The 20,355-nt window shown below is 37.9% G+C and overlaps 1 protein-coding gene across 4 annotated transcripts in view; it reads left to right on the forward strand.

Annotated features, from left to right (window-relative positions):
• LOC132825833 (myomegalin-like) overlaps window positions 1–20,355 on the forward strand; it is a 138,688-nt gene that overhangs the window by 45,868 nt on the left and 72,465 nt on the right. For 3 of the 4 annotated variants that reach the window (XM_060841364.1, XM_060841366.1, XM_060841365.1), the window contains exons 1-13: window positions 7–1,857; window positions 2,448–2,582; window positions 2,839–2,958; window positions 3,118–3,210; window positions 3,311–3,529; window positions 5,022–5,192; window positions 6,525–6,641; window positions 11,609–11,746; window positions 13,249–13,428; window positions 13,808–14,002; window positions 17,594–17,785; window positions 18,455–18,581; window positions 20,107–20,252. In XM_060841364.1, the coding sequence (XP_060697347.1) occupies window positions 799–1,857; window positions 2,448–2,582; window positions 2,839–2,958; window positions 3,118–3,210; window positions 3,311–3,529; window positions 5,022–5,192; window positions 6,525–6,641; window positions 11,609–11,746; window positions 13,249–13,428; window positions 13,808–14,002; window positions 17,594–17,785; window positions 18,455–18,581; window positions 20,107–20,252 (2,892 nt within the window). In that variant the 5' untranslated portion in view covers window positions 7–798. Of the gene's footprint in view, window positions 1–6; window positions 1,858–2,447; window positions 2,583–2,838; window positions 2,959–3,117; window positions 3,211–3,310; window positions 3,530–5,021; window positions 5,193–6,524; window positions 6,642–11,608; window positions 11,747–13,248; window positions 13,429–13,807; window positions 14,003–17,593; window positions 17,786–18,454; window positions 18,582–20,106; window positions 20,253–20,355 lie in introns of those variants that run through there. The other variant, XM_060841367.1, reaches the window with a different exon arrangement.

Raw genomic sequence — 20,355 nt, forward strand, 5'->3', positions numbered from 1 at the left:
CTTGAAAATTCATGTGGAAAACGCCTTTTCTTTTTCAAAGAAAAGTCCCATGCTAGCCCAGGATCACAAATCAACAGCTGCCAAGCTGCTTAACGTATACTAAAAACTTTTCGTTGTGCACTGAAGGAAAAGAGAGCCAGGAGTTTATCGGAACACTGGAATTAGCACTTGATCGATTAATCTATGATGGATCAAACAATCAGAACATTTCGGTAAACATACTATTCTGCTAGCAGTGTTTTATCGCTTCAGCTGTATACTTCAAGAAGTAAACGAAGGATTTTTTCGCAGGACTGCAGTATTTGAACAACTCAGCTATAAGTTGTGGTGATCTGCTTTGGACAAAAGAAAACGTATTTCATCTGGTAGAAGACACATGACAGCAGCCTGAGATGCCACTTAAATAACGGCCATGCTTCCTGTCTCTTGCTCTTTTCATGTTGAAATTACTATTGATTTGAGGCTTTGTCTTCACGCAGTGGTAACAGAACATCAGTTCAGACTTAAATGTTCAAATCAGTAAAGAGACGATTTTTGTAAAAATTAGTAGCCAGAGAGAAAGGTTTAAAAAGCTTCTGCCTCATTACTGAAAAGGTGCAATGGATCACTATAGCAACATTTGACATGGCTGTAACTGGACCTTATTTTGGTTTTTAATTGTGTGAGGAAACAATCAGAAACATGAATGAAGAGCTTGACACTGTTTGAAATCAGCAACTTAATCAGTAACCTTACACTTCAAGGACGGCAAAGTGAGCAACTTTGCTTTTAAGAAGCTTGGAGCTTAATTTTCTGAAAATGAAAGGTTTTTGTCGCATCTGTGGCAGTGATCTCCAAGGAAATCAGCGTCGCTGGATTTTCCACACCTCTGGCAAAAGAAGATTGCAGATTGTTCTTTCTTACGTATTGGGTTATATAATAACCCGTGATGGCCAAGGAGAGTTCTTGTGTAGTAAATGTGCCTTTATGTTGGAAGAGGTGTTAAAATATGACATTGTTATTGCTCGTGTCAAGACTGTTGCCAGTGAGCGACTGCAGATGTTGACAGCAGAGAAAGAACAACTAATTCAATGTATTGTGCATTTGTACTTTCAGTACAATGAGAAATCTAAAATTTCCCCATATAGAGCGTATAAATCTACTTCGTGTGTGAATCAATGTTCTTCACAATACCACATGCTTCTACAAGATGAATCTTTTTTATCTGAATTCTGGATGCCGGAAATAAGTAGTAAGAAAAATTTGCACTGCTCAAAATGCTGGCGTGCTTTCAGTGGTGGCCACAGGAAGAGAACATGTCTCTGTTCCGAGTCTGTGAGAGTAGCAGATTTATTCTGTACCTTAGTATGCTCTACTCCTAAGCGGACCAGACGGAGTGTCTTAACAGGAAGTCTACATCAATCTTTGTTAAGCAGCCCTTCACAGAGTATGTGCTTTAATTTAGACCAGAAAAATTCTATGTCTACTGGGAAACTGCCCACTCGTGTCCGTTCAAGGCAGTTGGACGAGCTGACTACATTAAATTCAACCAAACTTGATGATTGGATAACTGATGAGGAATCTGAGCAGGTTCAGTTAAAATCTATGTTTGATTGTATTGCGCCAATTGAAAATTATCCATTAATGAGACAATCAATTGCTAATGCAATTTGGGAAATTAAGCACATTGAGTACAAGCCTGTGCCGCCTTTATCAAAAAGTAAGATACCAAAACGTGTGAAATTTTCGGCAAGGAGAATTGAATCAGGATGTAATATTACAACGGCTCTGCAAGAAACCTATAATCTTAATGATGGAAAGTTTGTCCAAGAGATGTGGAAGTCTCTTGGTGATGATTATGGCTCTTTCAAACCTGAGGTAGTAATACTAAACTTGTACAACTATCATTTCCATTTTAATTCTGGAATGCTTGTATGTATCCTGTCCAGTTCCTGTTTTAGCACTCTCTCAACATTTTAGAAATAAAGATGCTGTGTAAATACATGGGAATTTCCAAAATAAGCTTTTATCCATTGGATGTTATTGGTCCTTTCAGTTCCTCTTTGTTCTTTGTCTACCAGTTTCTTAACCCTTGGGCCACCTCCACTTGAAGTGCCATTCCTTAGTTCAACCCTCCATTTCTAACCTCAAACTGCCTGTACCCCAAAGATCTGATTTTACTATTTTGTAACTTCTTTAATCCAGAAGGCTCTTTCATTGTTCTCAGATGACTCCAATTTTCTTCTAGGCCTTGTATTTGGCCTTCTGTCCACTTCTGTGTCTCCACTGCCTCTCTGTTGGTCATATTTACCGTGAAAGATATATACAAGATTAGGCACCTTCTCTTAATTACAGTGATTCCTAAAGAATTTGAACCATCCTTGTTGATTGAAGTACCAAGTTTCATAGTTTTCTAATATGTTAATACCTTTATAAAGATATTATGATTGCTCTCAATCCTTTAACAGAACATGGTTGAGAAGCAGAGGCAACTAGGACAGCTAGAAATGGAGGCTAAGCAACTAAAGACTGATCTTGAGAATGCTGAAGCTACTATTTATGCTCTGCAAGAAAAGCTGAAGAAAGCAGATGATGCAAAAAAGGTGCAAATTCAAATTCTAATCTCTTGTGTCAAAACTTTCAGTTAAGCATATATACATAATAGATTAAATTAAAAGTAACTACTTTTGCCTGAAGAATGCTGAAAAGTTTTGTAACAACAATATTTGGGCATTCTTGAAAGTAAAAAAACAAAATTGGCCAAACAATCGTGTCTAATCAGACGCTGATTACTTTTGGATCATAATATAATTAATTTTCGGCAAATTTGTCTTGATTTTCCATCCCACTAATTTGTAGATTCTGGAAGAAAATGTTAATGACAAGGAGAATGAACTGGTTGCTGAGAAGCAGAACAGTCTGAAACGAGATAAAACTATTCAAGGATTGACTCTGGCCTTGAAGGCCAAGGATAAAGAGGTAGGTAGATCAGTAAGGTATATACTGATTGTTGTGATGTTCTTCTACTCTGCAAGAACTCTTCTGCTTCAGAGGTGGAACTTGAATCTGATTGTTAACATCTCATGTACTTATGTTATCTGCACTTTCTCACTTTGTCCTCTTAAAATCTTCCAACAGATAGATGAACTTTGTCATGAAATTGAAGATCGAGATAGTGCTCTGGTGAAAGCAAGAGATTCTATACACAAAGCACAACTGCAGAAATTTCAGGTAAAAGGCAAAATTGCTTAATTTTTGCAGTAGTCTTTGATGAATGAATGACTTTCTGTGTATGAAACTCTAATATTGAATGTTTGTTTTTAATCCTTAGGGAGCAGAAGAATATCAAAGTCTCATGACTGAGAAAGAAACTGAACTTGCAGAGCTACGTGCGGATCGCAATACAAAAGCAATGGAGATCCAGAAATTGCAAAGAACATTGAACAGGAAAGAGCAGGAGCTGAATGACTTAACTGAAGCAAAGGCTCAGCTGGAAGAAGAGGTTGAAGCACTGCAGCTTCAAAAAGCAAAGGACGACAAGATGGTTAATGTTAGTACCCATACTCTACCTCTTTATCTGTTTGTAATATGTTCTAATGGCAACAAGAAAAGAATTTGATTTTTTTTATTTAATTTCTGAAACATCCAAAAATCCTTCATATACAATGCATTACTTTTGAAATATCAATCCCTGTAGTCTGAGTGTAGAGATTTGCTTGTGAAATAATAATCCAGTTTCATTGGACCTTTCTATAACTGAGGCTTTTAAAATTAGTAATAGCTTTATTGTAGTTTTGTTTTCATGCCTCCTGTCCATCATTTATAATGCAGACCAAAATCATATTCTTGTCAGTCACCTCTGTGAAACAACAAATGAAAATCTAGCATTTAGGTAAATGAACATTAATGTTTTTTTGAAAGGGAAATCATTGAATGAGTATGGTCTGCCTTTTACAGATCTGTGATAATGAACACATGGGTTTGTAACCCTTCATTAGTTTTCTTCTGCATTATGGATTGTAAAAAACAAATATTGAGATCATTCTAAGAAGCTTACCATTTTGTCAATTACGGTGGCTCAGTGGTTAGCACTGATGCTTCACAGCACTAGAGACCCAGATTCGATTCCAGCCTCAGGCGACTGTCTGTGTGGAGTTTGCACATTCTCCCCGTGTCGGCGTGGGTTTCCTCTGGGTGCTCCAGTTTCCTCCCATAGTCCAAAGATGTGCAGATTAAGTGGATTGGCCATGCTAAAGTGCCTATAGTGTTAGGTGCATTAATTAGAGGAAAAGGGTCAGTGTGGACTTGTTGGGCCGAAGGGCTTGTTTCCACACTGTAGGAAATCTAATCTAATCTTAATCTAATCATTAATCTTCAATGGAGTGTAATATTTTCCACCTTCCAATTTTTCACTTTATTGTTTTCCAAAGACGTTAAGGAAGTTCTACTTAACTGAATAATTTGAATGTAAAACAATTAAATTCTGTTTATCTACTCTTTTGAAGAGCTCAAGTTCTAAATAATGAAATTTTGGGGATATTTTCACCAGTATAAAATTTCTGAAAACAATTTTGAGTGGATTCCTATTCCTAAGCTTTACTTACAAGTGAGCTAGCATCATCAGGGAGAGAAATTTGACTTTTCTCTATCCGCTATGGTCTCTTTTTAACCATCATGAAAATGTATTAACGAAGAACACTGTCACATGTCTACTGCACTAAATATCATGTCCTTTGATTTTGAGTGGGGAAGAGGAAAGAAACTTGTTCAACATGAAGTGACTGGATTCATAATTTCATTATACAGTTGTTATAAACTTAAATGTTTACTAAATTGAACTAGCAGTTACAGTATGTAATTTTTTTCCCATTGATATTTTAGGGACCTTTTAAAATGTAACAAAAAAGAACAGCATCAAATCCAACTAACATTGTCAGGGTTCATTTTGAATGCCATTATTGTTGTTTAAGTGAAGTATTCACTTATGTACCAAACATTTCAAAATTGGTCTTAAATTTCTAACCACCTTTTGCTTTCTGCAGGATATACAGAATCATATTCAGAAACTGGGTGCTGAATTAACCGAGAAGGAACGTGCAATGGAACACAAGTACCAAAGTTTGTTGATTGAGAACAAGCAGAAACTACAAAGCCAAGAGCTAGTCATTGAACGACTAACAGACAGTTTGAACAACAAAGATAGACTGCTGCAGGTGTGGACCAGAAAAGAATTTACTGTCGAAAACTAATAACCTTATTGCCGACTCTGCTATTTTTTTTCAGTGGCGATTATGAATTGATGTATTGAAGTAATTAGTTAAATATTTAAAATATGTTTTTTATAGAAGTTTTGATCTGAAGTACTACTATTAAGTAATGCATTGGAAAGTTTGTTTGAGTTATGTTTGAGCCCAATTGTATTTTCTTACTGAATTAGAAATAAAAGGAAGTTTACATATTTTGGCTTACTAATCTATTGCAATTTTGGAACTAATTCTTGTCTACCTATGTGTTAGCAGCATTGAATCTATAGGTATATTTTTGTACCGTTGTGGGCCATGACATCTACCTAATTGAATGCTACCTTTCAATGTGTTGAGTAGAGAAAAGCACGGTTAGAGTTTTAGATGCAGCGCTATTCTTAACTTAGCCGGTAGTATAGAGTAGTTGTTCTTTGGTTGACTTCCATACATCTGTGAAAAAACAGTCCAAGACACTCAGCATTTTTTCTTGATTTCTCTTATTCTCATCAGGAAGGCATTGAATCTCCACTGCTCCTTGCAGTTCCTGTTACTGAGAATCTTTTGAGAGATCCATGTATCTGTGCTCTGTTTTGCACACTGTTGCTTCAATGTTCTTCACTGCTACTATTTTTCTTGATATCCTCCACTTAAAATCCTATCACTTGCAGTTTTAATTTAGGCCTATAATATGATGTACTTGTTTGTGACCAAATTGTAATTGGCAGAATTGTAAAGAGCCAGAGAGGTAACATCACAGAGCAATATCATTTGATAATTCTGTAAAGACATCTGACTAAGAACGTAAATGACTCATTCAGGGCTAGTGGAGACACATTGCATGTTCAATTGTTGGGCAGAACATTGTATTTTTTTCAAAGTTTTAAAAATAAAATGAAAGAAATAGAAATTTTTTAGCTGTGAAAATTAGTTAATACTGGTTGAGAATCCAAAAATGAACTAACAGAGATTTGATCTTACAACCTCCAGGCTTTCATCAGATTCATACTTGACTAGTATTAGCCTGTTGAGCTATTTTACAGGCCTTCTTAGGATTTATCTCTTCGAAACCATATCATCAAGACAATGATGTAATTAATTAGCAGCAGATGTCATTAATTAAAAAAAACGATTCCCAACCTGAAACCAGTGATTATAAAGAACAAATGGGCTCTGGCGGTGTGGTGATAGAGTCCCCATTTTTGAGTCAGTAGCGTTAGGTTCATGTCTGTGTGTCATAACTGAGCCAGTTGATTACAAAAGTCTGCAGAATGAATGCTGATCACACATTTTTCTTTTCCCAAGGATTATATGGAGCTGGCAAAAGGAATTCAGCAAGGAGGGGACCAGAACCCAAATGGAAAGGATGCTTTGTTAGCCAAACTGCGTGATCGGTTAAAAGAGAAAGACCAAGCTCTTGAGGTATTCCATCTTCAAGTTTAAGTGTAGAATAGTGAATAATACATTGTAATTAAAGTTTACAGAAGTAGAATACCAATAACAGACTTGAAAATTGTATTAATTACAATCACAATTTCTATAGCCTGCTATTATATGGTCTAATGACAAAAACACAAGAATTATGATTTCACCAAGCCTTATCTTCCCACCTAGGGGATAGAAGATTCAATCCCTATAGTTGATCTTCAGTGTTGCCAGCCTAAGGTGGGGAAAACAATTAGTTTAATGAGCATCCTGCACCTGACTGACAGTCTGCTGTGAAGCACTTGTGTATAGATGTCAAATATCAGTCTGACTCTGCTCAGCTACAGCATCTGCTTAATAAAATAATCTGTAAACACTTACTATCTCCGTTCCCAGATGCAATAAGGCTAATTTAGGTGAGGAACTGAAGGACATTAGAAACAAAGGAACCAAACATCTCAAAGATGGAAGAAGGCATTTTTTTTATTTCCAACCTGAAAATTGAATTATTAAAACCTATATTAATCTCTTGAAATGCATATGACAAAAAAAAGTGTGCAAATGTGATTGGAGACTGGTGTAGAATGTTATTACAAACTGATATTTGAGGGGAAAGTTTGTTTTGACCACTAATTACCCTAAGCGAAAGGATATCTGTCCTTAGCCAGTTTGCTGTGTATGAGATTCCAGATACTCAATTACCTATCTTCTAAAGTGCCTCAGCAAGTACAGCTCAAAATACACCGGGCACGTTGGTGCTCTTGAGGAGTAGAATTTACTCCTCAAGTAGAATTTGCCTTCATGAGTAGAATTTACAGAACCACGTAAGATGTTGCTTTTCCAATTCCAGGCTGGCTCTCTCTGGTGTTTGCTGCTGATATTTTCTTGCTTTTTGAAAACTTGTTAAAAGCAAGACTGGCAAGTCAGGCTAAAGTGGGATTACAAATGAGGCTCTAGGTCCAAGGTTGTGAGGCTCTGAAACTAGTGAAGTTATTGTAACTTCCGATTACCCCCATTTACAAGCAAAGTGGGTGATGAGGAGTGGCTACAAACAGCAGTGAGAATTTTTATATCTTTCAATAAGGGAATACTCAATTGGTTGAGAACCAGGAAAACCTGAAGTCACTGAGGTAATGAATCATTTCCAAACAAATATGTAAGATCCTCCGCTTCAGGCTGCAGAACAGTATAGCACAGGAATAGGCCCTAACTTCACTATCATTGATTACAACTACATTTCTCTTTCCCATTCCTCTTGAATGACTCCCTATGCCACAGTCGGCTTGCTCATCCTCCCTGTCTCATCCACACAAAGTGCAAAAATCTCAACTATATTAGGCAAGCTCATGGGTTGAGACTCCTCTAGCACTGTATCCTGAATCCCTCTCCCTGCCTCATTGATAGTCATATGCTCCTGCCCCTGACTATTGACTGATTTCAAAGTAATTAATCTAAGGGGTGTGACTGCCTCCTGAAACACAGCGTCCATGCACCTCTTCTCCCTTCCTCGTGTTGCAGTGTTTGAAGTTCAGACTGCTGCTCATTAACTCTGAGCTGGAGTTCATCAAGAAACCAACACTTGCTACAGATGTGTTCACTACTTGGGTGATTGGAGCCATGGCCAGGTGGGTTTCCATTAACAGAGATTCTATATTGGCCTGTGTTAACAGCCCCAGTCAGGGAGGCTTGACTGACCAATTTAAAGAGGAGAGTCAGAAGGTCTCCTCAGTCTGTGATCTGGCTTTGAGCTGAGCCTATGTAAATAAAAGGTGACGGAATACCAGCATCGGTGGTTTTAACCACTAACCACAATGGGGTCTGCCAGTTCCCACATCGTGCAGAGACAGCAGATTGTCTGGCCCTACAACTCTATTTGCTTAACACTTAATTTAGTTTTTTAAAACAATTCCAACTGGTCTTTTAGTAAAAATCTGTAAGTATTTCCCCTATTTACCTTCAAACTGAAAATAACCTATAATAGTCGAATTAACAGCTATTACCAACCAATTAACTTAGTTTTCCTGTGAGGTCATTCTTTTCTGTTGTGCTGTGACCCTAATCTTGGGCTTCAGTTTATCCTGTGAAAAGACCTTTTACAAACTATGAACCAGTGAACCAAGCAAAAAACACTCCCTTCCCATCTGCACCGACTTCTTACGAAGTCTCTAAATTTCCTGATCTACATACTCACTCGGGCTGTATCTCACTCTGGATGTGATGGCTTCTTCCTGACTGCGCAAAGCTTCACTTTAATCCTACTTTACAAGGATATTTCTTGGCTTCTCTAACCATCCTAGTTCTTTTGCTTCCTTTCTACTCAGGGAGTCCTACTCAATCTTGGGGAAATTAAAATTTCCTGCTAAAACTACCCTGTTATTTTTATATTTTTCCATGATCTGATCTTCTATCCCCCACTGGTTATTGGGTGGCCATCACTATGACCCCATCACAGTGATTGTACCTTTCTTATTCCTAAATTCTACCCATCCAACCTCAATGAGGCCCTTAGGATAACCTGTCTTAGTTCAACTGTGACATAGTTAGTAATGAAAATCCCTCACCCTTTTATATCCCTCTCGATCTTGCCTGAAAGATCTAAACCTTTTAATGTTGAGCTGCCTGTCTTGTTCTTCTCTCAATCAAGTTTCTGTAATGGCTACCACATCAACGTCCCATGTATTAATCCATAATCTAAGTTCATCTGCTTTACCTGTTATACTCCTTGCATTAAAATAAATACACTTCCGGGCAGAGTCCTGTCGATGTTCATTAACCTGACCCTGTCTGTTCTTAGGATTAGAATTCGAGTTAGGTTTTATTGTCACGTGTACTGAAGTACAGAATACAGTGAAAAGTGTCCAAAGTTGCCACTCATTAGCAGCATCTTAGATATAAAAATCTTAATTTTTCAAAAAAATCTGGGGAAAAAAAACTATTTAAAATAAGCAGACACATAAACATGAACAGAGCCAAGGAGAAAAGGAGAAGCATCCAGATGTAAAAGTCGTATTTCCATGAGGTAACCTTATGTCCATGTAAGGTAAGTGGGCGTCCCTCCCCAGAGTCTTGAATGTCGCTCCTGCCACAGGCCCTTGGATTTTGCTCCTAGTGCTGCTGCAGGCCTTCAGTACCCGCTCTCACTCCCCCCACAACCTAAGGATATTGCTCCCACAGTTGCTGCAAGCTCTTGGATCTCGCACCTTCCACTGCTGCAGGCCTTCAGAACTTGCCACCACAGGCCCTTGGATGTTCCTACTGCTGCTGCTAAATCCTGGAACATGCCAGTCCCAGCTTGTTACTGCCATTCTCTTCTCGCTCTCACTGATGTCCCACCAAAGATGCCGCAGAATGCAGAAAGAAAAGAAAAGGAGCATGGAAAATAAGCCAAATAAAATAGACAGATGCAGACAAGCCTGGACTCAGCAGCCTGAAAAAATGCGCTGCTCCCTTCGCCTTCCTATCAGACTGACTTACTTCACATTAACCTTCTCCTCAAGTGCTCCACATGCTGGCCTCTGGTTCCCCCCTTCCTTTCACACAAGTTTAAACCTTCCTGAGTGACACTAGCAAATCTCCTTCCTGGATATTAATGCCACTCCAGTTTAAGTGGAACCCGTCCTTCTTGAATAGGTCCCTTGCAAAATATCCCAATGATCCCAAAATATGAAGCCCACCTCCTAGGCCAGTTTTTTAGCTATGCATTTAACAGTATTACCTTTCTATTTCTGAGCATCACCAGGAATACTTAAGAATTATTGTGTGGGAGAAAGTTGTGGTACGAAGAAAATTGTGGTGAATATTGTTGTGAAAAGACTTTCAATTGGGTTACTTAATATTGAATAATTTTACTTTACAAGGATTGCATTTGTGTTATCGCATCTCAAAAGCGTTTTACAAATTGAATTACTTGAGAGCATTTGACTGTATTAGAGTCAAGCATGCAATCATTTAGCTATGACCTCAAGTCCACAAACATTTCACAAGTGATGGCTTTTTATTTATTGAAGTATGTTTTTAGTTTTTTTTTGAAAAACTTCTGTTGCTGACCTAGACCTGTTGTCTTTTGGCAGTGAACTAATGTGGCATCTGGAAATTTACTACTTTACTTGAGTGTTGGGGCTTTGGGTTTAATGGAGGATTGATTATTATTCAGACCATTGAATTAATCTAATTCTGCTTTTGTGAGAGTCTAAATATTCCTTATATCCACACAAATATAGAAGGTGATGAAATTATGTAAAACAGTTAGTGAGAATGGAACCCTTGAAAACCAAAAGGTAGTTCCCAAAAATCTAAATAGCCCACAAGAAATATGGAAATATTTGATGCTGCAATTACCATTAATGTCCACAACTCATGAAAGCATGTTTCCAAAAGAACTATCATTGGTACTTCTTTTGATTGTACATGTTGCTTGGAATATTTAAATCTGTAACAAACTTTTGTATTTGTTTAAGGAAATCATTCGATCCCTTGAGGGGATGGACAAAAATTAACATTGTCAGTGAATTCAGGGAAAATTGGCTTATCAGCTGCTGATTCACTCTGGAATTGATGTATGCCAGTAGTAGTTTGAGTGTTTCAGTGATTTATGATGTTTCTGTGCATATATGTGCATTAGTTATTTCATTTCTCCTGTTGTGCAACTTAACAACTTTTTTTCCAGCTAGTCTCTGACATTGGCACTCTTCTCACAGGTATTGTCAACAAAGATAATTAGTTGTAAGTCTTTGTACCTAATTGTTTTGTAAAACATACAAAATATATACTATGAAGAAGGGCTCATGCCCGAAACTTCGATGCTGCCTGACCTGCTGCGCTTTTCCAGCAACACATTTTCAGCTCTGATCTCCAGCATCTGCAGTCCTCCCTTTCTCCTAAAATATATACCATGTCTGTTTCTCCATTTTCAACATAAATATTTATGCTTTACAATTGCTTTCTCTTTTGTTTTAAAACTCAAGCAAGCCATTGATCAAAAACATGCAGCTGTTGATGAAAAGGAGAATGAAATTCATCGGCTGCATCTGGCTTTGAGAGAAAGAGAACACGATTTGGATCGATTGAAGACTCTCCTTGCCAACAACGAAGAAACAATTAATGTAAGTTTATTTGGAATACAGGTTGAAAATTATGCAAATTTGTAGTATCAGAAATGATTGATAGTTATTTCCTTTTGGCATGTTATAGAGGCACAAATCATACTTGGCGAGACAGGAAATGATTTCTTAATAAGCTGGTTCTGTCAGTTTGTAGGTACCTCTCTGTACCTTTTGTAGTTTTTAAGTACAGATCGTTCTGGTATGACCCACGTTTCATCAAAGCAAATTGACTATAACAAGATTGATGAATTGCGGACATTGTTTGTAAAGTGCACACTTTCTACTGAATGGGTAAAGTGGTTTTCTGTAGTAATCTTCTGCAGCGTGATTTTTCTAAAGCAGTTTTCCACAACGCGATTTCCGATAGCGTGAAGTTGCAAAGAAATGCTACTGTCGCGTTAAACAGAATGACGTGTATTTAAAAGATACAGGAAAATGTTGGCTTGTAAAGTTGCCTCATTGACTAACATTTTATGGAAAAGAAATTATCATATGAAGTTTAAAATCCTTATGGAAAACATTCCTCTTGTCATTGAAAAGCAGCAACTGCTGTAGAAATATCTTAATTGGAGCAAATGCACACACATGCCAGTATTGTTTCATTGTTCACAGGACCACTTCCTGCGGAATGAAGTGCAACCTCAGGAGAAATTGAAAAATGAAAGGGTACTTTGAACAAAGGGTAAACTGAAGTTCTCTAAGACTGCCCTTCATCTACAATTCTGAACCCTTCCAGCTTATTTTTTCAGTGGAGTACAAAATGACTATTTTTAAAATTTTATTGGGTGTATTTTGCATGATGGAATCCTTCCAGTGCAGATAGAGAACATTAGGCTCTTTTGAGTCTATTACAATTATCTGAAGAGCATCCCACCAGACCCTATAACTGCACAGTTAACCATGGCTAATCCACCTAGCCTGAGCATCTCAGAACAATTTGGCATGGCCAATCCACTGATATGTCCATTTTTGGAATGTGGGAAGAAACTGGACCACCCAGCAGAAATCTACACAGACACTGGGGGAATGTACAAACTCCTCATTAGACAGTCACCCAAGGCTGGAATCAAACCTAGCTCCCTGGGGCTGTGAGGCAGCAGTTCTAACCAGTATGCTACTGTTTCACACTCATTTACTTATGGATAAAATATTCTGAAATATGTGGCATTATTGTAGTGATGTTAGATGATTGGCAGTCATCATTCCTTTTTAAGAGTTAAGGATTGTAACATTTTCTTGCAAGTTGTTCTTAGTTTCTAACAAAGCTGACATATGAACTGAGTATCCTTTAAGAATAAATTTTAATGATCTGAATGACATGGATGTACTTTACGTTGAAGTTCTAGCACTTGCAAATACTTTGTGCATTTTTAGGAAAATGAAGAGACCTCCAGAATGCAGTAAAGCTGTATTGATTTCCAGGTCATTTCCAGTGCTTTGGTAATGTTATGGTGACCTAACAACTACTCTTTTTGATTAGTCAATTTTTTTTTCTTTTGAAGCGCTTGGATGGTATGGTTAAAGAAAAAGACGTGGAGCTGCAGCATTTACTGAACACTTGTAAGAATTTGCAAAGAGTAAAGCAAGAGCTGGAGGATAGTCGTGCACGATCTCTCCGTGAGAAGGATGTCGTTATTTCACAGTTGCAGCAGTCTCTAAAAAATAAGACTGAAAATTTAGAGGTAACTAATCTTTGCACAATATGGAAGATCCTAGAACTTAGAATATGAACAGGCACTTGTGCTGCACAAATCATGTTTTTAGTTCTGTGCAAATAAGTATTATATCAGCAAATTATAACCAGCCTGAATATGATGCTGTATTGTTCTTTTTGTGAATTTGTATCTCAGTTTTGGTAAACCTTTTTATAATTAAACATTCAATTAGTTTTCAAATAAATATGTGCATGTAAATATAAAAGTTATTTTCATCTCATTTTATTACATGCTTTACAATAAGCACTTTACTCTTTTAGTTGCTTTGTAGGCTAATTAATTTATAGTGCATTTAATGAATGACCTTTTTAAATGAACTACGTAATAACATATTTTTCTGATCCAGGACTTGACAAAGTCACTATTGAACCAAGCTGAGCGTGACACAAAGGACGTAGCAGAACATTTGAGTCAGCGCTTAAAGGTGAAGGAGAAGATGCTGGAGGATGCTTGGGCAGAAAAAAAACAACTGAGCGCTGACCATGAGAAGGAGATTGAAGAACTATTGAATGCCATTAACAGCAAGGAGCAACTCCTTAAAGTATGTAGTTCAGGGAAGCAGATATAAAATGCCTTTACAAGCTTCATGCTGTAAATGGTTTTTTATTGTTTACAGAAATATAGTGCCTTTTTATTATCCAAATTGCTTGATGCAGTTGAATGCTTTATGGTGCATTGGTTCTGACAACTCTAACAAATTCACATTGCTGTGAAGCTTTATGCTTCTAAATATTCCAGTGATGAGAGTCTAGAGTTGCACATTAGGACCACGCAGGATCCCAGACATCATACTCTGGACAAATTGTTCAGAAAGTTGAAGATTCCAATGGGCAATTCACCTGCTGTTAGAACCCTCTGAAAGAGTCCATTAAAATTGAAGAATTCAGATAGTTCTGATGCAGTTAAACTAATAGGTACCCAGGACATGTTAGAGGATTAAAACTTACTGTTGCATGATTATTAAACGGAAGGACAAACTGATTGCTCACCTGTCCAATTAGACTACATCTCCGCACTCCAACAACCACATGTACTCCTGAATACCTGACCAGCACCAAAACTATTCTCCCACCCCGAAGATTTATATATTCTGACACCTTGTGAGAGAAGCAGCTGCTATTTGGAGCCAGTGTGCAGTGTTAACTTAGCAAATCATTCTGGGCCTATGTCCCTGGATTGGTCCAGAGGAAAAGATGGACACGAGGCTATTGAAGATTATCAGCAGTGAACCAAACGGGTTTCCTAACTCTGTTTAATGTGGGTGGGTTTAAAGTTGAGGCATAGCCACCATGGTCTCAGAAACCATAGCCCCAGAGTGTTGCTCTGTAATTAAAGGAAGGCAATTTGTGGTGAGTTAAACCGAAAGTCATAGCTGCTCAGGCGAAGGATGAGATTGAGAATGCAGAACCTTCATGGTCACCTCAGCTGTGTTGGAATTGAACCTACATGTTTGACATCACGAGCCAGCTCTCCAGTGAACTGATCTAATGCTGATTTGGAGATGCCGGTGTTGGACTGGGGTGTACAAAGTTAAAAATCACACAACACCAGGTTATAGTCCAATAGATTTAATTGGAAGCACACTAGCTTTCGGAGCGATGCACCTTCATCAGGGTGATAGTGGAGGGCTCAATCCTAACACACAGAATTTATAGCAAACATTTACAGTGTGATGTAACTGAAATTATACCTTGAAAAATTGATTGTCAGTTAAGCCTTTCATCTGTTAGAATACAGTGATAGTTTCACTTCTTTCATGTGTGGATCACAAAACCTTTTTTTAAAAAAGTTGCATTCTCGGGTTAGCTGTTAACAATGGTGATAGCTACACAATATGTTGAAGGTGTTAGCCCCTGGTGTTCTCTGTCTATGCCATGATGTTTAGATTGATTCTAATCTAAAAAGTGAGATAACGAAGTTTTATATAAATTCATGCAGTTTTTGAGCTCAGAGTTCTACATGAATGCATGCAATTTTTGAGCAAAGTACAATGTAACCCTTCGAGTACAAATTCACCCCACAAAATATGTGTGCATGTGGGTCTTTGTCTAACTGTGTGTCTGTTTGGGTTTAGGGTTGTGAGTGTGAAAGTGTGTGTAGTGAGTGCAGAGTGTCTTGCGTCTGTGATGGGGCGCATGTGTGAGAGTATGTGTCTCTAAGGGTGTGTGTGGGTGTTTGTGTGTATAAGAGTGTGTGTGTGTATAGTGCAATGATGGTCACCTGTAATGTGACATGAACCTAAGGTCCTGGTTGAGACCCTCCCTTTGGGTACCGAACTTAGCTATCAGTCTCTGCTCGGCCACTTTCCTCTGCTGCCTGTCCCGAAGTCCACCTTGGAGGATCATCACCCGAAGGTCCGAGGCTGAATGTCTTGGACCACTGAAGTGTTCCCCAACTGGGAGGGAACCCTCCTGATGCTGATGTAGCCTTTCCCTGGAAGGCATGTGACTTTGAGTCTTGGATTGTGACTTTCAATTACTGGAACACACATTGTTTATTCAGGAAATTACAGCAATCCAAAAGCTAAATGTGCAGATGGTGACTGACAGACCAATTGTCATCAGTTGTCCTTTGAGTGCACACAGCATCCAAAGTAACCCCTACAAATGGGACAAACTGGCCACAGAAAATCTCAATGAGCATGATCTTTATCTGCCATTTCTGGCAGATGAACCAACTTCTGGCACATACTTACATTCAAGGAGGATAAAGTGGTATCTATCTTGAACATTTTTCAGTGATTATACTTTGGAGGTGATCTCGGCACTCATTCTTTTGAACTGAACATAAGGGAAGCCGCACTTGAGACAGTGTGCCTATATCTTTTCAGTTTCAATCAGGATAAGTATTATTCTACATGAAGTATTTGAAGTTTCCCTCTAAACTCCTCACAACCCAACATGACAATCTGATTCCCCCCTACACTCCTCAAAGTGCCAACCTGATACTTAAGCTTGACAACTAATGCCCCAGCCCCAAATTGGCCTCTTGCCAGCTCCATCTCCTGCTTGCTGCTCCCCTGGCCGACTCTCCCACTTCCCTACCTGACTTTCCTACTTGCCATTTTGTCTCTTGAGCCTTTGCAATGAGCCTGAGAGAGAGGAATGGAGAGGAGAAGAAGAAAGCAACTGAAAGAATCCATGAGAGTAGGAGTTGGCAGTGCAGAGGCAAGTTGGGAAAAGTCTACCGAGGTATGGAGGAATTGGCCGAGGAAAAGCCCCTCCAAAATGGCACCCAGTGTTCACACATGCTCCTTCAACCCCAGCATTGCTGAATTATTTCAAATTTTCAAATGTTATTCAAATATATAAGCTGATACCCTACTGCTTCTCAATAGCATGTTTCAAAATCTCAATATTCACTCAGAGTTGTAGGATGCCTGGTATTTGTAAGAAGCTACTCATATTGACTGCCATGGGGAAACTGCAAATCCTGGAGAGTTCTAGTAGTGTCTCACCACAACAGAATCCCAAAAACAGCCAAAATCTGGTTATGTTGGGTCTATTTCCTTGAGCATTTTCATCATATTTTGGAAGGAGAAAAATCCCTTCCTGTTTCATATGCACTAAATTTTGCCTTCTACCAGGGCCAGAATATCATGAAGAAGTCTTCCTAACCTAGTTTAGTCAGCATCTGTCATATCTTTCCAGGTTGGCATTTGCCAAGGTTGGACCCAGGCTGGAGGCAGAAGGTCTGGAAGATCTGAAGAAAGCATTAGTTTAGTTTTAAAGAATACCAGATTGCTGTTGTTTTTCAGGAGATCAAGAGGGTTATGACTTGGGCTTTGGATGGTCACTTGGGCAAGAAAGGAGATTACTGATTCGTTTTAAATTATCGCAGAATCCTTTATCAGAAAAGTTAATGCATATGTTTGATCTGTGTTTAGAATATTTACATTTATCTCTTTCAGATGCACTCTTTTAAAAGGAAAATATCCTTTTAACAAATGTATAGGGTATTCAATGTTCTATATTAGTGCCATTAAAATAAATCATCTAGCTTGTAACACCTAATCTTTTGAGTTTAAATTCTTGCATGTTTTCTGGCTTAAAATCAGACAAAATCAGCCTTGCTGTTTTCTTAGCATTGGTGACTGACTGAATTTTTTTTTTGTTTTTGCATTCCTTTTCAGGAGGCATCGGAACGTTACAATCGCCGTCTAGCTGAACTTAGTCATGAAATTCAGGGACTGAATCGACAAGGCATTGAGAAAGAGCAAGATGTTTTAGGTCCATTGAAACATGACTATCTGTTAAACCAGGAACAAATACTAGAATTGGCACAACTAAAAGCTGCTCTTGGTGAAAAGGATAAGATTATTACTGTGAGTATAGCTGCCAATCTAGCTGAGTTCCTATAAATAATATTGAATTGTATATTTTACTGCACTGATACCAAAGAAATACTAGTATTAGTGTGAGCTGATAACTGTCTGAATTGCCTCGAGTGGAAGACGTGGTTTAGTTGTTCTAATTATAGCTGTAAAAGGATTGAAACAACTAATGCAGACTTCACAAGTCAGTAATTTAAATGTGCTTGTCTAGTAACATCTTCCGAAATTTAGACAAGATTATTTTTATACTTACTCGCATCTGTTTTGTAATGGAAAAGAAGAAATTATGCTTCCTGTAAAGCATGTCAGAAACTTGAGGAAGAACAGGAATGTGGCAGAACTATTTCTACCATTTTCCAGAATGGAGCATGATATTTTAGGATTTTCGGCTCTCGATGGCAGTCAAATCTAACTTGCATGCGTTTTAAGAAGGCTGGTTTTAATAAAAGCAGGCCCATGATTACTAAAGGTTGACATTGAGAATCATAATTTGGCCTCTTCCTTGACAAAGCGAAAAAGATGAAAGATATTGGTGCCATTTTTGCCATGTTACAGTCATTGAAAACTTGATATGCCCTTAATGTGATTCACATTGGTTTAATATTTATGTTTGTGATTTAAAGAGACATTTCTGACACAAATTATGACTTTCTTTGGTAGAAACTAATGGAACATGGACAAATGAAAGACCAGTATTTTCTTCAACATGAAGCACCAAACCCTTCGCATGTTCTTGAGTTGAAGCAAACGATACAAATACTGCAAGAACAGCTGCATGAGAGGGAAGGTAGGTAATGACATGAGAAAGATTGATCAAAGAAGAGAAACACTGGTTTGGTACATTAGTGTGACGAAGCTGCTGCTTTAACAAGGTTATGCAGTCTTTGGCTTTTTTTCAGAGAGGTTGTAAATGACCCAGACTTCGAAAAGTCTGTAGGTGAAGGGTTTTAGGGCTAATTTGATAATAGCTGACAGAGACTGCCTCAAGCAGACGTTTTCAAGTTTGAAAAAAAAACACACTTGTACAATGAAAGGGGCCAGTTCTCAAGCTCAGCTTTTCTCTGGTTTGTTTTGGTTTGGTTTTTAGCAGTAGTATGGAAAGAAGCTGCTGGACCCAAAGAAACAGGTCCAGGCTGGTAATCTCTTTCTGACCTCTATCCTGTAAGAACTTGTATTTGATTTTACCTTTTGTGTTAAGGGGTGTTTATGGGGATTGTTGCAAGTGTTTGGAACAGCATTATTAAGTTGGGATGATCTGTTGGGTTTTGGAGAGTTTGTTATTCGGTTTTCTGTTGTTTGTGTTTCATTCAGTAAGCTTGTAAATAAATTTCGTTTTGTTTAAAACGAAATGGTTTGACCAACTGATTTACTCTGGAATATCCGCTGTACACCTGCAGAGTTAGTTAGGGTCTGGGCTACCTTCTTGAAATGTTTTGAGGGGTCTGGCCTGGTCCATAACATTAACTTCTGGTTTAGTGTGCTAATGCTGAATGGCTGGGCTGTATGAAAGTAGTGTTGGTTCCTCCGTCCATTAGGATGTTGGAAATTAAGGCAATGCCTGGAAGATTCTACAGTGACAGGATGTGTTGTGTTCTGACTCTTGTCACATTTACAAGGTACAGTGATACATTAGCAATTATGGTTGATGCTTTGGGAGGAAAAGCAAGAATCTATTAACAATTTTTTTTTCACCGATGTTTACAATGTGCATAATTCATCCAGTTTTTTGAAATACCATAATCTGCATTGTCAGCAATTCAAAATTTATGTCTATTGTCCACCGTTGCCTTGACTTCTACCTTCACCAAGTCTCACTCGTTTGTCATAACTCAGCAGATAACTTTTGAAATTCTAATCATTTCTCTTCAAATCGGTCCAATCCCTTGCTTGTTTCACTCATCTCTTCCTATTTTACAACTATGATTATCTGAGCCTCAAAAACTAAGCTTCTCCTTCTGCCCTGCTCAATTTCTATCTTTTAATGGAAAATGTTTAATACGTTTATGCATCTAATTTGTATTTTTGTTAGTTAATAACAAATCCACTTCAATAGTTAGATGAATTTTATTTTATTCTGCATTCGTGATTTAAAAACTGAAGACGTTAAATTTTATTTTCAAGATTTGACTACAGTTTTGTTAATGCTGTGTGATACAACCATGGCAAGAACTTGAACTTTGTAATTTTAGGAAGAAGATCAAAATTGAAGATAGTAGAACCAAGATTTCAAATGTGCTTGTGCAAAGCTCACAGCGTGCCCCCATCTGGTTCTTAATGAATAAGTTCTTCTCTTTCTTTTTCTTTTAATTTAGCTGAATTAAGTCAACTTGATCCTACAGATGATGAGATCCTTGTTAAAATGCCTGGACATGAGAAAAGCTCGACCAGCCTAAGAAAAGAGCTTGCTGCAATAACTGAAGAACTAAACAAGACCTTAAAGAATGAAAATGAAGCAAAAGTATATATCTGCTGTAGCTAAAATAAATCTAGGCATAATTGATAATTGAATGCTTTCAAATGAATTCATATAATTTACTTCTGGGTGACTGCATAATGTTGAG

The sequence above is a fragment of the Hemiscyllium ocellatum genome, chromosome 21 (assembly GCF_020745735.1).
Source record: "Hemiscyllium ocellatum isolate sHemOce1 chromosome 21, sHemOce1.pat.X.cur, whole genome shotgun sequence".
In the NCBI taxonomy this organism is placed as follows: Eukaryota; Metazoa; Chordata; class Chondrichthyes; order Orectolobiformes; family Hemiscylliidae; genus Hemiscyllium; species Hemiscyllium ocellatum.